Source organism: Somniosus microcephalus, chromosome 3, assembly GCF_052327205.1.
Source record: "Somniosus microcephalus isolate GS21.2 chromosome 3, FLI_Smic_1.0, whole genome shotgun sequence".
NCBI classification, from domain to species: Eukaryota; Metazoa; Chordata; class Chondrichthyes; order Squaliformes; family Somniosidae; genus Somniosus; species Somniosus microcephalus.
In genome coordinates, this window is record NC_140989.1 from 270,750,341 (window position 1) to 270,766,996 (window position 16,656).

A 16,656-nucleotide genomic window follows, 5' to 3' on the forward strand; every position below is an offset into this window, starting at 1 on the left:
GGCTTGCATTATTGTGTTAACAGATGTAGCCCACTCACTGCTTTTCCACGTGTCTCCAATTGGACATCTCTGCACTATGCCACAAAGGAAAGCAAACGGGACTGGTGGACCACAGCCTCAAATCAGGCAGTTGCAGGCCTCCCCTACAAAGGGGGTCCTGAGTTCCCCATTTATTGAGCAAAACATGAAATTGAATTTTAAACACCCAATAAACAAGGGAAAAATACACAATCTTCAAGGGAAATGACTCACTCCACAAGTGGTGGGAGGTTGCGAATCCACAGCGCCATGCAACTGTTTAAATACAGAATTGCCATTATAAATGTAAGCGTTGACATAAAAGTTACCAAAAGTCATGACAAAGGGAAGTAATATTTGTTGACAGGAAGTGTACAAGATTTTTATAAAAGCATACAAGAGAATGAATAGATATAATGCTTCTATAACAACAGAAACTTGCAGTTATGCAGCTTTAACTTTGGAAAACATCCCAAGGCAATTCACTGGAGCATAAATCAGACGAAAACTGACACCAAGCCAAAGGAGGAGATATTAAGATGAGTGACAAAGCTCAGTCAAAGAGGTACATTATAAGAAGGGAACGACCTGGGTGGGAGAAGCAAGACAGAAACATATTTGCTTTGCCTAGACTCAAACTAAAAACAAAAAGAAAACAAAGCAGCCATATTTTCCATTTTAAAAATTCCAGAGTACTGCCCTCACTACAATTTAAATGAAATGATAGAACAGAAATGTTCAAAGTTGAAACAAGACAAAGCCCTACTTCTGTCACAGTAACAGTATCGAGTAGTATTTTAACTTAAGACACAATGGCCTGGATTTTGCAGTAAAGGGATGGCACTCGCCGCGGACCTCGAAAAAGCTGTTCACAAAGATTTAGCGGGCTATAGAACGTGGATTTCTTTTATCTCTGACTTGACTTTGAATTTGGCACCACCTGTGGCGTCTAACAACAGTGCAGGCAGGCTGATCAGCCACTCAGATTGAAGAATTCTCACAGATAGCAAAGCAAGAAGTAAAAAGCAGAGATTATAATTTAAATTTTAATCATTTTTACAGAAAGCGAAATAAAGATTGGGACATAAACCTGGGATTAAGGTAGAAGCTGAAATATCAAAGTTTAAAAATAAAATATAAATTAATTATTTTAAAAATCATGGAATTTTTTATGTTTTTCTGAGGAAATGAGACTCCCCACTTATAAAATTAGTTTTTCAGGGCCAGAGCGGTTGTTCAGTATTAATTATGACATTAAAACTCAGTTACATCTCATTCAACAAGGCTCAACATTTTCAATGATTTTTACAGCGAGAATAGTGCATAAAAAGTTGAAGTTCAGGTCAATTCACTGATTCTGTGTTGATTGCATCCGAGAAGACTGCAACAGCACACCCTATGGAGGAGTAGGGCATCATTAACAGCAACTTCTGGATTTCTGCATTTAACTGCGCATGTGCAGAAGCCAGAAGTTGCTGTCGCTGACGACACCCAGCTCCACCTCACTACTTCTTCCCTCAGCCCCTCCACGGAGTCTAAATTGTCAGACTGCTTGTCCGACATACAGTTCTGGATGAGCAAAAATTTTCTCCAATAAATATTGGGAAAACCGAAGCCATTGTTTTCAGTCCCCGCCACAAACTCCGTTCCCTAGCCACTGACTCCATCCCTCTCCCTAACATTTGTCGGAGGCTGAACCACACTGTTCGCAACCTTGGTGTCATATTTGACCCTGAAATGAGCTTCCGACCACATATCTGCAGCATAACAAAGACCGCCTACCTCCACCTCCGTAACACTACCCATCTCCGTCCTTGCCTCAGCTCGTCTGCTGCTGAAACCCTCATCCATGTCTTTGTTACCTCTAGACTTGACTATTCCAACGCACTTCTGGCTGGCCTCCCACATTCCACCCTACGTAAACTTGAGGTCATCCAAAACTCGGCTGCCTATGTCCTAACTCGCACCAAGTCCTGCTCGCCCATCACCCCTGTGCTCGCTGACCTACACTACCTAAACCTCTCCGCCTCCCTCTTTCCTCCTTTAAGACACTCCTTAAAACCTACCTCTTTGACCAAGCTTTTGGTCACCTTCCCTAATTTATCCTTATGTGGATCAGTGTCAAATTTTTTGTCTTAAAATACTCCTGTGCAGCACCTTGGGACATTTTACTATGTTAAAGGCACTATATAAATACAAGCTGTTGTTGTTCAGTTTTACACAGTAATGACGGCAAACGCTGACAGTTTTGCTGTCATTACAGCCAGAAATTCCGGGCTATTATATTGGAGTGCCACAAACTATAGATGTGTGGTTATCATGCTGACCGTAATATCCCTGAACATGAATGACCCAATCTCTATAGAGTCGATTGCAGCAAGACCCACTTTTATGGTTGTTCTTTAGAACCCAAGTTGTATCGTAAAAAGGGCCTGAACATTTGTGGCTGTTTGCCAGATAGAATTTTTGTTTCACTCTTAAATTTGAAAGGTAAGCCACCCTGACCAAGTGGATACGGTGTGTACTAATGGGCCTGCCACTATTTTCAAATTGTTTTTGTACATTTGTTAATATATAAAATCTATTAAGAATAAAAGAGTCTTTTAAGAACATATAATGAGATCCAGCATAAGTATTGTGACACTATAAACCACAACAAAAAAATCAGCAGCAATTTATTGCTACTACTTCAAAATTGTTATTGAGCTGGAAAACCTTCCAGTTTTAACATTTACAGAGTGTTTGCTGAGAAGTCTATTCATTTAAGATTCAAAAGAAATGATCAGAAGCACAGTTTTAATCAGTCTGAATTCCTACAGGTGAATTAATTTACTGGTGCCATTATGGAACAACGTAAAGATCCAAGCCAAGATGTGGAGGAGTGCCGTGTACCATGGGCAGCAAGGATCCAGACTTGGCTTATAGCTGCTTTAAATTGTCATTGGGTCTTGGGCGAGCAACCCACATGTACCACTCTTTTCTGTCTGAAAAGTGTAGCTGGTCTCGCTGTAAAAGTGGGTTCCAGCATTTTGCACATTCACAGACTGCCGTTGTCAGCAACAACTAAGGCCATGCTACCACAAAAGGAAAGTGCCTTGTATACATATTGAAGTCACGACGTAACTACCAGGATCACAATGATGTCGTTACAACAGCGCAGTTACTGCAAAATGGAGCTGCCCAGAAGACCCAGTAAGGAAATAAAAGGAAGGTCTTCCTGGCCATTAGTCTTAAAAATTCAATGAGGTTAGTTTAACAATATTGCCAGTGGCACTATAACAATATAAAAGCAGCTTGATTCCCCGTGAGCAGCAAGATAAAGAACATAGGCATCATAATCAGCCATCTGTGTTTCTCTTGGCTGGGGTATAGTGCAGCATGAGGAACCATAAAAAAGGAATTAACATTTTAAATACAAGCGCAACCTATATTCATGCCATAGCTCAGGTTTCACAATCTGTACTATACATAATTAAAAAACATGCTTAATTGATAGACCAATTACTACACATTTGGCAACCTCTGATTGGACAATCAGACACTAATCTTGTTAGAGTTTAATATCACAGTCTGATAATGGGCTAAATGCAGGTATTCGAGTGGAATAGGGAAGCTGCAGTAGGTTAAGAATTCCTAATGCAATATTAAGCTTTATAACATCATTAACTCCCTAGTTTCTCTATTTTAATTTACATGATCTATACAAATGACCCAAACTTCTATCAAACCATCCAGGTTATAATTAATTTGCACTGCAAACATATTACAGTGAGTATTACTTTGGGTTTGCTTTCCAAGTTTTCTCCTTCCCCTCTTGAAGGTGTTGACTCGAGATGAAGTAAGGTTCTGCAGGCTGGTCCATCTTCGAATACTATGGTAATGGGCCAGAAATTCGCGGCCAAAGGCGTGAGTGCGCTCGGGGTACTCACGCATCTGGCCGTTGGAAATGCCGGCGTTCAGCATGAACAGCGCATGCGGGGAACGCCGGCATTTCCAGACCTCGAGCGCGTGCGACTGCACAGGCAGCGCTTGCGCAGTGAACTTCGTAGATTTCATTCATGAAATCCGTGAGGGTAAGTCCTCAGAAGTTACACTTGAAAAAAGCAAGTGTAAAGTGGTTCATTGGCTGCGGAGGAAGAAACATTTTATCGTGGAGCTTCTGAAATGCAATATTTTTGTTTGGGAAAGGGAGGGAAGTTATTTTAAGAAATTTTAAGTAAGTTTTAAAGTTAAATTTTTTTTTTTAAAAAGGATTTTCAGAACGGTAGGTAGAAGGAGCAATTGTGGCTGTGTGAATGGAATGTGAGAATGAGTTATGTATGTATGTCCACATATATTCCTTTACGTATATGTATGTATGTTTTTAATTATGATTTTCAAATAAGTTACTTTCTCTGAAAGTCATAATTAAATAATACATTCATACACATAAGTAAAGGAATATATACATAACACGCAAAGGAATATATACAGACATACATACTTTCAGAAGCTCCACGATAAGAAATATCTTCCTCCGCAGCCTCTGGAGCAACTGTACCCATGCTTTTTTCATGTGTAAGTTGTAAGGACTTGACCTCACTGAAAGCAGTAATGAAAGCGGCGAATTATACTGCGCACGCGCTGCCTGTGCAGTCGCACGCGTTCTGCCTCTGAACCCCTTCGTTCAGAGGACAGGAAATGCCGGTTTTCCCCAAAAGCACTGTGCATGCTGAAAACCGGCATTTCATCCGGCCAGATGCGTAAGTACCCCGACCGTACTCGCGCAGTTGGAAGGGAATTACTGGGCCAACATTTTACATGTCAATAAAATGAAAAATTTAACAATTGCACGACTTGCCCCCTCGCATCTGCGACTGAGGGTCCAAGGAGGTGCATTGCGCAAGAGGTCATCATCGTACGTATCCTCACACTGTTCCCTTTGGGGAACTGTATGAAGTGGTGGAAGGATTTATGGCCGTGATTAACGCTCATTCCGTGACCGTAACCATCTTTGAACCAGCCATTAGGGTGGTTAGTCCTATGGCGGGAGGGTTTTACGGGCTCCCACAACCCATCTGAGGGGGGGGGGGGGGGCCACCAACACCCACGGACGCAAGTATCCCGCTGGATGTCCACCCAGAATTTAAAGTTGGAACTCCGACTCCACTTGCCAGGACTGTCTGGAGTGGGGTTCAAAACCCTACTCCTTCTGGCCCAGCGGCGGGGGTGCTTACTGCTACGCAAAAGGCCCACTCCGCACAAAAGGTGACACCCATACATTTCCTGCGCCTTTTCCCTCCCCGTGACTGGAGCCCTATGCTGCCATTTCACGTTGCTAATCGGATTGGGCCTTTGTCATAGCGGTAGGATCCCCGCCGCTGGACCAGATCAGGGTAGGGTTTCGAACCCCGCTCCAGACAGTCCCGGCAAGTGGAGTCGGAGCTCCGGCTCTAAATTCTGGGTTGACATCCAGTGGGATATTTGCGTCCGTGGGTGTGGGTGGCCCCCCCTCCTTGTATAGCTTGTGGGAGCCCGTAAAACCCTCCCGCCATAGGACTAACCGCCCTAATGGCTGGTTCAAAGATGGTTACGGTCACGGAATGAGCGTTAATCACGGCCATAAATCCTTCCACCACTTCATACAGTTCCCCAAAGGGAACAGTGTGAAGACACGTATGACGACGACATTGCTAAATAAATAAATGGAATTAAAAAAATTCTTTTAGGGCTTTTAAAAGTCTTTAAATTGCTTTAATTCTCTTTAAAACTACTTCAGATTACTCAAAATAATGTAAACATTTTAAAAAGTTTATAAAAGTTACCAAAATCTTCAGAAAACTTCCAAAAACCTATTTAAACTGCTGCTTTGCATGTAAAAATCCTTAGCAGCTTGACAGAAACATTGGGGGCGTGTCCAGTGAAACTGAGACCTCAAGGGGCGTGTCTCACTTACACTGCACGCTCCTGGCTTCGCGCTGGCTGCACTCCTGGGCGGCGTGACGTCATACGCTGCCCGGGATTCTTCTTTTTCATTCACCAAGTCCAGGCGTCCCTGGAGCTGATCGTCAGTAGCGCGGGGTAAGTGTAAATACGGGGCTTGCACGCGCTGCAAGCCCCGTTCTGGAATTTCTGGGCCAATATCTCATTTTTCTTAAAAAGGTATCCTAATATTTTCCACACTTTAGATGAAATCCTTTTATCATTTACCATGCAGCATTTTTCAAGAACAGTACTAGTAAAATCCTAACTTTAACAAGTTTAACAGCTGCACGTCTGCTCACCAAAACCGATCTCTTTTGGGACGAATTTCAGTGGTGATCCAAAAACGAGCATGACTGATAGCTGCCTTAACGCGCTCGTCCTGGTCTTCAATGCGATTCGCAGGATCTTCAGCTATGCTTAATATCTGCTTAGGAAGGCCCTCTATCAGTTTAGACTTGGTCAGCCAAAGAGCTTGTTTAACACCTGGAAACACAAATAAATTCTAATGTGTGCAAATTTAAAGGTAACATTACTGTAGTGGAACAGTAAACTCAATTTTTTTTTACTTATATAAATACCAGTAAATTGCCCATACCATTGCCCACAGTCAGGTAATGAATACAAGGTTCTTTTTATACACAAAATGGCAACAGAGTTCAGAGAGACTCAAAAAGTTGCTCTACAGAGCCACATAGTGGCCTGAGCCTACAACTACACTGACAGTTGACATATGGGAAATATAGACATAGCAATTTACAACTGTAATAGTTGCAGTAGCATAAAATGGCCAAAAAATTTTACAACAGGAAGTAAGGTTTATGGACAGGAAGTGCGTGTCCTATACAAGATTTTTTAATGATACATACATTATCAACCGGCAGGTAAACAGTAAGCGGGTAGTAAGAGGCGGGATGAGGCCTATTAGGGACAAAGAAGGTGATATATGCTTAGAGGTGCAGGGCAAGGCTAGAATACTCAATGAGTACTTTGTATCGGTGTTTACTAAATATCAGTAGAAGTGGAAAAGGTAGAAGCAATGCAAGGGGTGAAAATTGATAGACAGGATGTACCAGAAAGGTTGGGTATGCTTAGAGTGGATAAGCCGCCTGGTCCAGATGGCTTGCATCCCAGGCTGCTAAGGGAATTGAGGGAAGAGATAGTGGAAAGGCTTGCCATAATTTTCCAATCTTTCCTAGATGCGGGGAAGGTGCCCGAGAATTGGAAAATGGCAAATGTAACATCATTGTTCAAGAAAGGGTGTAAGGACAATCCTAGTAACTACAGACCGGTTAGTCTAACATCAGTGGTGGGTAAAGTTTTAGAAACAATAATCAAGGAAAAAATTAACAGGCACCTGGAGAGGTTTAAGCTAATTAAGGAGAACCAACACAGATTTGTAAAAGGCAGATTGTGTTTGACGAATCTAATTGAATTTTTTGATGAAGTAACTGCAATGGATGTTGTCTACGTGGATTTTAGGAAGGCGTTTGACAAAGAACCACATAGAAGGCTGGTTAACAAAATTGAGGCTCATGGAATAGGTGGGTCAGTGGCAGCTTGGATAAGGAATTGGCTTAAGGATAGAAAACAGCGAGTTGTGGTAAATAGCTGTTTTTCAGACTGGAGGATGGTAGACAATGGTGTTCCCCGAGGGTCAGTGCTGGGGCCACTGCTTTTTTATATAAATGACCTGGACATTGGAATACAGAGTAGAATTTCTAAATTTGCCGATGACACCAAACTTGGGGGTGTGGCAAACAGTGAGGATGATACCAATCGACTGCAACAGGACTTAGAAAGGTTAGCAGAATGGTCACCACACTTTAGGAAGGATATGAAGGCCCTTGAAAGGGTGCAGAGGAGATTTACCAGAATGGTTCCAGGGATGGGGATCTTAACTACAAGGACAGGTTGGAGAAGCTGGATTTGTTTTCATTAGAGCAAGAGGACGAGGGGTGATTTGATAGGTGTACAAGACGGCTTTGGATAGGCTAGATGGGGGAAAGGCTGTTCCCACTAGTTGATTGTACAAGGACTAGGGGGACACAAATTTAAGGTTTTGGGCAAGAGAGACAGGGGGGATGTGAGGAAAAACTTTTTTACGCAGCGAGTAGTGAGGACCTGGAACTCGCTGCCAACGGAAGTGGTGGACGCGGAGACACTCAATGTTTTCAAGGGGAGATTGGATAGGCACTTGAGGGAAATAAACTTGCAGGGCTACAGGGATAGAGCGGGACTGATGGGAGAGAGACTACAGAGAGCTGGCATGGACTCAATGGGTCGAATGGCCTCCTTCTGTGCTGTTATGACTCTATGACATGCAGTTATAAATAATGTTGTTCCACTGTTTTACTTCCAAATTTGAGCTGGGATTTCCTTGATGGAATTCCTTGCTACTGGACAGCTTCTTACAGTGCTGACAGACAGTACAGTCTGCCAAAACATCTCCACCACCATCATAGTGACATTTGTAGCTGGGCATTCTGGTATCCAAACCACCCTTCTCTGGCCCCAAACAGTGGGACATTGTGCATCAGCATAAGTATTACTTTCGGGTAAGTAAAAAGCAATGGCTATTCCGTCTGGGGCAGGTGGACCGAAGTGACGGGCAGCCTTTGGAGCAAGTAACCAGTAGAGAAGGATTCCACTGCTCTCACTAACCCACCTCACAATATTGAAATTCACTATGAATAACAGGAGAATGCTCATTTTCCTCCATAATTAACAGCTTAACAAGGTCATATTCTTAAAAATTCAGCTTTTCAAAGTATGCGTACCCATGATTGTTGGCAAGTCATTAACTAGAAAAAAAACAAGCATTCTCCCACATTTCATTCAATGAATTTCTTTCCCAAGATGATTAGTTGTCTCAATGTTTTATTAACCTACTCTAGGATGGTGTTTAAATTACAAAAGTGCACCATGATAATAGGCATTAAATGGAACTGTAAATTAATTTATATGAACATGCAGTAAGTACTGCATTAATGTCACTTAATCCAGCAACCCCTACTTTAATTATTGTAAATCAGAAAATATTGCTGCAAAGCACATAAAATTTATTTTACTTAATTTTGATTAATCTATGAAAATGTAGGTAGGCAGCAACAAAAACAATACCGTGAGAGCATTTCCCACCTCATACAGGAAGCATCCTGTATCAACCTACACACAGTAGCAGCTATTAAATTGAGTTTACAACTCAGTGATCAGGTAAATTAATAATTTATTATGCAGACTAAAACAAAGGACACATCATTACACTTTTCATTGTGGTGTCTAGAAAAAGCAGGGAACGTTTCCAAGAAATGTCTACGCATCATAGAATAGAATCATAGAATGGTTACAGCACGGAAGGCGGCCATTCGGCCCACCAAGCCCGTGCCGGCTCTCTGCAAGAGCACTTCAGCTAGTCCTACACCCCCACCCTTTCCCCGTAGCCCTGCAAATTTCTTTCCTTCAGATACTTATCCAACTCCCTTTTGAAAGCCGTGATTGAATCTGCCTCCACCACCCTTTCAGGCAGTGCATTCCAGATCTTAACCACTCGCAGCGTAAAAGTTTTTTCTTACGTTGCCTTTGGTTCTTTTGCCAATCACCTTAAATCTGTGACCTCTAGTTCTCAACCCTTCCGCCAATGGGAACAGTTTCTCTCTATCTACTTTGTCCAGACCCCTCATCATTTTGACCCCCTCTATCAAATCTCCTCTCAATCTTCTCTGCTCCAAGGAGAACAATCCCAGCTTCTCCAGTCTATCCACGTAACTGAAGTCCCTCATTCCCGGAATCATTCTTGTAAATCTTTTCTGCACCCTCTCTAAGGCCTTCACATCCTTCCTAAAGTGTGGTGCCCAGAATTGGACACAGTACTCCAGTTGGGGCTGAACCAGTGTTTTATACAGGTTCATCATATTTTCCACACTTTTGTACTCTATACTTCTATTTATGAAGCCCAGGATCCCATAAGCCTTTTTAACTGCTTTCTCAATTTTCAACGATTTGTGCATACATACCCCCATGTCTCTCTGTTCGTGCACCCCCTTCAGGATTGTACCATTTAGTTTATACAGGAAACTTTGTGCTATCCGGAGGTAAGCTATCCGGCAAACTGGAGCCACCGGCAGAAATCAGGTGCCGTTTTTTATTCTTCTTGTTTGTTTTCTTTGCTTTTTTTTCTCCAGTCAAGCAGTGCAAGGTCTGTAGCTATAGCAACAGCTTTAGCTACAGACCCTTGCAGCCACACACCAGTGTTTAGAAGCTGTTGCTAAGCAACAGTGATTGTTGTCAGATACGGAATCTCCGTATCTCTCAACATTAACTCTGGAGTGTACGGCACTTTTTAGGCAACGGCAGTAGCTCGGTCTCGTCGGTGCCGGATAGCACAAAGTTTCCTGTATGTCCTTTCCTCATTCTTTCTGTCAAAATATATCACTTCACAATTTTCCTGCATTAAATTTCATCTGCCACGTGTCCACCCATTTCACCAGCCTGTCTGTCTTCCTGAAGTCTATCACTCTCCTCCTCACTGTTCACTATACTTCCAAGTTTTGTGTCATCTGCAAATTTTGAAATTATGCCCTGTACACCCACATCCAAGTCATTAATATATATCAAGAAAAACAGTGGTCCTAGAACCGACCCCTGGGGAACACCACTGTATACCTTCCTCCAGTCCGAAAAACAACCATTCGCCACTACTCTCTGTTTCCTATCACTTAGCCAATTCCATATCCATGCTGCCACTGTCCCTTTTATTCCATGGGCTTCAACTTTGCTGGCAAGCCTATTATATGGCACTTTGTTGAACGCCTTTTGGAAATCCATGTACACTACGTCAACTGCATTACCCTCGTCAACCCTCTCTGTTACTTCATCAAAGAACTCAATCAAGTTAGTTAAACACGATTTGCCTTTAACAAATCCGTGCTGGGTTTATCTTTACACCCTTTTTTGAACAATGGTGCAACATTTGCAATTCTCCAGTCCTCTGGCACCATCCCCATATCTAAGGAGGATTGGAATATTATGGCCAGTACCTCCTCGATTTCCTCCCGCAATTCCCTCAGCATCCTAGGATGCATCCTATCCGCTCCTGGTGACTTACCTACTTTAAGTACAGCCAGCCTTTCTAATACCTCTTTATCAATTTTTATTCCATCAAGTATCTCCACTACCTCCTCCTTTACTATGTCTAGTGCAGCATCCTCTTCCTTGGTGAAGACAGATGTAAAGTACTTGTTTAGTACTTCAGCCATACCCTCTGCCTCTATGCAGAGGTCTCCTTTTTGGTCCCTAATTGGCCCCACCCCTCCTCTTACTACCCTTTGACTATTTATATGCCTTTAGAAGACTTTTGGATTACCTTTTATGTTGGCTGCCATTCTATTCTCATACCCTCTCTTTGCCCCTCTTATTTTCTTCTTCACTTCTCCTCTGAACTTTCTATATATAGTCTGATTCTCAGATGTATTTGCAACCCGACATCTGTCATACACACTTTTTCTGCTTCTTCATATTCTCTATCTCTTTAATCATCCAGGGAGCCCTGACTTTAGTTGCCTTGCCTTTCCCCCTAGTGGGAATGTACCTCAACAATTTCCTCTATAAAGGTAGCCCATTGTTCCATTACAGTTTTGCATGCCAATCTTTGATTCCAGTTTACCCGGGCCAGATCCGCTCTCATCCCATTGAAATTGGCCTTCCCCCAGTTAAACATTTTTACTCTCGCTTGCTCCCTGTCCTTCTCCATAGCTAATCTAAACCTTATGATATTATGATCACTGTTCCCTAAATGTTCACCTACTGACACTTGCTCCACTTGACCTACCTCATTCCCCAGAACCAGATCCAACAATGCCTCCTCCCTCGTCGGGCCAGAAACATACTGATCAAGAAAGTTCTCCTGAACACACTTCAGAAATTCTTCCCTTCTTTGGCCTTAACACTCTTACGATCCCAGTCTATATTAGGATAGTTGAAGTCCCCCATTATTACTACTCTATAGTTCTTGCACCTCTCTAATTTCTCTGCAAATCTGCTTCTCCATATCTTTCCCACTATTTGGTGGTCTATAGAATATACCTAGTAGTGTAATGGCACCTCTATTATTTTTCAACTCTAGCCATATAGATTCTGTCTTTAACAACAGAAAATGCTGGAAAAACTCAGCAGGCCAGGCAACATCCGTGGAGAGAAATTAGAGTCGACGTTTCGGGTGAACCCTTTTTCAAAACTGGAAAGGAAATGAAATAGATCGAAGGCAGGGCTGCGATAGAACAAAAGAAGTAAAGAGACATTAAGAGGTATTCAAAGCCAGACGAGATGGTAATAGGACAAGTGGAGACAAAAGACGGCTCAGATTAGGTGTGAAGTGTACTGGCAGAAAGAGAGATAGCTGCCATGTGGGAGAGGGGGGGAAAAAAAAGGAAAAGGGGGGAGGAGGGAAAACCCAAAACAAAGAGGTGGAAAAAAATATATAAGTAAAAATGTAATCGGGGCCGAGGTTATGATCTGAAATTGTTGAACTTGATATTGAGTCCGGAAGGCCCCCTCTCTCTCCCCCCCCCCCCCCCCCCCACTTTCCTTTTTTCCCCCCCTCTCTCCCACATGGCAGCTGTCTCTCTTTCTGCCAGCACACTTCACACCTAATCTGAGCCGTCTTTTGTCTCCACTTGTCCCATTACCATCTCGTCTGGCTTTGAATACCTCTTAATGTCTCTTTACTTCTTTTGTTCTATCGCAGCCCTGCCTTCGATCTATTTCATTTCCTTTCCAGTTTTGAAAAAGGGTTCACCCGAAACGTCGACACCAATTTCTCTCCACGGATGTTGCCTGGCCTGCTGAGTTTTTCCAGTATTTTCTGTTGTTATTTCGGATTTCCAGCATTTGCAGTATTTTGCTATCTTACTAGATTCTGTCTTTGTCCCCTCCAGGGCATCCTCCCTCTCCAGCACTGTAACATTCTCCTTGACCAATACTGTCACACCACCTCCTATCTTTCCTTCACACTTTACAACCAGGAATATTTAATACCCAATCCTGCCCTTTTTTGAGCCAAGTCTCAGTTATTGCCACATCATATTCCCATGTGGCTATTTGTGCCTGCAGCTCACTTACCTTATTTACTACGCTTCGTGCATTCACATACATACACTGTAAACCCATCTTAGACCATCCTGTATTCTCTTAGTTTGACCCCACCTTATACCTTACAATTTCTTACTTTAGTGCTCTCTGCCTCTCCCAATCCTTGGAGCACTTTATTTCCCCTTTTTAATGTTACATCCTGGTGCCCATCCCACTGCCAAATTAGTTTAAACCCTCCCCAACAGCAATAGCAAACCTCCCCACGAGGATATTGGTTCTGGTCCTGTTGAGATGCAACCAGTCTGGCCTGTACAGGTCCCAATGCCTCAGGAATCTAAAGCCCTCCCACCTGCACCATCTCTCCAGCCACGCATTCATCTGCGCTATCCTATTTCTATACTCACTAGCGTGTGGCACCGGTAGTAATCTGGAGATTACTACCTTTTGAGGTCCTGCTTTTTAATCTCTTTCCTAGCTCCCTGAAATCTGCTTGCAGGACCTCATCCCTCTTTCTACCTATGTCGTTGGTACCTTCGACAACCAGTTCCTTACCCAAACACACGGAACAGCCATGGGGACCAAATTCGCACCCCAATACGCAAACATCTTCATGCACAAGTTCGAGCAAGACTTCTTCGCTGCACAGGATCTCCAACCAACGCTATACACCAGATACATCGACGACATTTTCTTCCTATGGACCCACGGCGAAGAATCACTGAAAAGACTACACGATAACATCAACAAGTTCCATCCCACCATCAAACTCACCATGGACTACTCCTCAGAATCAGTCTCATTCCTGGACACACGAATCTCCATCAAAGACGGACACCTCAGCACTTCACTCTACCGCAAGCCCACGGACAACCTCACGATGCTTCACTTCTCCAGCTTCCACCCTAACCACGTTAAAGAAGCCATCCCCTATGGACAAGCCCTGCGAATACACAGGATCTGCTCAGACAAGGAGGAACGCGATGGACACCTACAGACACTGAAAGACGCCCTTGTAAGAATGGGATATGACGCTCGACTCGTCGATCGACAGTTCCGACGGGCCACAGCGAAAAATCGCATAGACCTCCTCAGAAGACAAACACGGGACACAACCAACAGAGTACCCTTCGTCGTCCAGTACTTCCCCGGAGCGGAGAAACTACGCCATGTTCTTCGCAGCCTTCAACATGTCATCGATGACGACGAACACCTCGCTAAGGCCATCCCCACGCCTCCACTACTCGCTTTCAAACAGCCGCCTAACCTCAAACAGACCATCGTTCGCAGCAAATTACCCAGCTTTCAGGAGAACAGCGACCACGACACCACACAACCCTGCCACAGCAACCTCTGCAAGACATGCCAGATCATCAACACAGATACCATCATCACACGTGAGGACACCACCCACCAGGTACATGGTACATACTCATGTGACTCGGCCAACGTTGTCTACCTCATACATTGCAGGAAAGGATGCCCCGGAGCATGGTACATCGGCGAGACCATGCAGACACTGCGACAACGGATGAACGGACACCGCGCAACAATCACCAGGCAGGAGTGTTCCCTCCCAGTCGGGGAACACTTCAGCAGTCAAGGACATTCAGCCTCCGATCTTCGGGTAAGCATTCTCCAAGGTGGCCTTCGAGACACACGACAACGCAAAATTGTCGAGCAGAAACTGATAGCCAAGTTCCGCACTCATGAGGACGGCCTCAACCGAGATCTTGGGTTCATGTCACGCTACATGTAACCCCACCTGATGCAGGGTCATCCAGACTCGAGTCGACATTGGCTTGTTCTCTCTACACAGATGCGGCCGGACCTGCTGTGATTTCCAGCCAAAAAAAATGTTTTTTGTCTTTTTTTGTTTTTCATACAGACCCCAGCATCTGCAATATTTGACCCCTTGTGACCCCACCTCATTGTTCTTTGATGTAATGTTTCCCTGACTGACCTGTTTGGACACCATTCACACCTTTGACTGCTGTGATTATCTCTCTGCCGAGGTGCGATAAATGGCAGTTGGAAAGGTTACCTGTAAACATCTGACATGATTCTCTGACTATATAAGCTGTGTCTTTATGCATTTCTCCACTTCACCTGAAGAAGGAGCAGCGCTCCGAAAGCTTGTGATTTCAAATAAAGCTGTTGGACTATAACCTGGTGTTGTGTGACTTCTTACATTTGTCCACCCCAGTCCAACTCCGGCATCTCCACACCATACCTATGTCGTTGGTACAGATATGGACCACGACCTCTGGTTGTTCACCCTCCTGCCTCAGAATGTTCTGCAGCCGCTCGGCGACATCCTTGACCCTGGCACCACGTAGTTTGCTCAAAAGGCACAGCTTCAGTGAGAAAAATGAGCATTCCACCAAATACAGTAGAAGCGCTAAGTTGAAATGAGAGAAGGTGGTGAATTTAAATCATGGTACAGTCTGGGACGAATATCGTAAAATTTATTCGAGATCAAAATTTTTCCAATTTACAATAATGTTATTCCAATTAAATACAGAAGGGACAAGAGAAACTAATGCCTTATATGAACTCCTGAAACTAATATAGTGAAGTCTACTTAAGTGATGTTTCCGTTCAGTTTTGATTTCTCCAAGCAGAAATACTACCTGATCGATAATTTTAGTTTTAAGTATAGTAGCAACCATCAGGAAACAGGTTACAGAGAAACATCAGGGAGCAAACTGCAGAGAAACATCAGGGAACTGGACAGCGGATTACAAAGACCTTTAACGACCATATTTAGACACAAAAAAAGCTGCAGGTGGTTTGGGAGATTCTGGTTGGGCATCCCTGGTCTACTGCAATACATATTTGCAGTGTAGTACACACATACTCCACACAACTATATTAATGTTTTCTGAGCATGGTGCAACAATTGTGCCTACTGAACACGGGATATGCTTTTATCTAAAAACAAATACTTCTAGGGATAGTTTGCAAGTAACTTCAGTTTCCTCATCCAGTCATCTTTCTCCAGTTTCATGCTTCACCTGATCCTTGGCAGTCTGTTGCAACTCTACTCTACCCAACTGACGAGCTCTTTATACCAAAGTTACATTCTCATTGTTACAGAAGGAAAATACTGCGGATGCTGGAAATGTGAAAATAAAAACAGAAAATGCTGGAAATACTCAGCAGGTTAGGCAGCATCTGTGGAGAGAGAAAGAGAGTTAACGTTTCAGGTCGATGACCTTTCATCAGAACTGGAAAAATTTAGAGATGTAACAGACTTTAACCAAGAGCAGGGAAAGGGGGAGGGGAGGAAAGAACAAAAGGGAAGGGCGGTGATCGGGTGGAAGGCAGGAGTGATTAAAAGGTATGATAGTACAAAGCAAAAGAAGATGGTAATGGGACAAGTAAAGAAACAAAAGATGGGTCTGGAAGAGGTGTAAATGGGAATGGCAGAATAATCAACAGCTGCCATGTGACAAAATAGGGGCAGAGGTTATGGTCTGAAATTGTTGAACTCGATATTGAGTCCAGAAGGCTGTAAAGTGCCTAATCAAAAGATGAGGTGCTGTTCCTTGACCTTTGTTGGAACAGTGTAAGAGGCCAAAGATCGAG

General features: G+C 43.4%; 1 protein-coding gene across 1 annotated transcript in view; it reads right to left on the minus strand.

Annotated features, from left to right (window-relative positions):
* The window catches only part of mrpl37 (mitochondrial ribosomal protein L37), a gene marked incomplete at its 5' end in the record, with an annotated part of 30,689 nt that extends 15,210 nt beyond the window's left edge, over positions 1 to 15,479 (minus strand). Inside the window, 2 exons of the mRNA XM_085978064.1 lie at positions 6,282 to 6,465; positions 15,299 to 15,479. Coding sequence (XP_085834190.1) covers positions 6,282 to 6,465; positions 15,299 to 15,479 — 365 coding nt within the window. The remainder of the gene's footprint in view (positions 1 to 6,281; positions 6,466 to 15,298) is intronic.
* Between the last annotated feature and the right edge of the window lie 1,177 nt (positions 15,480 to 16,656).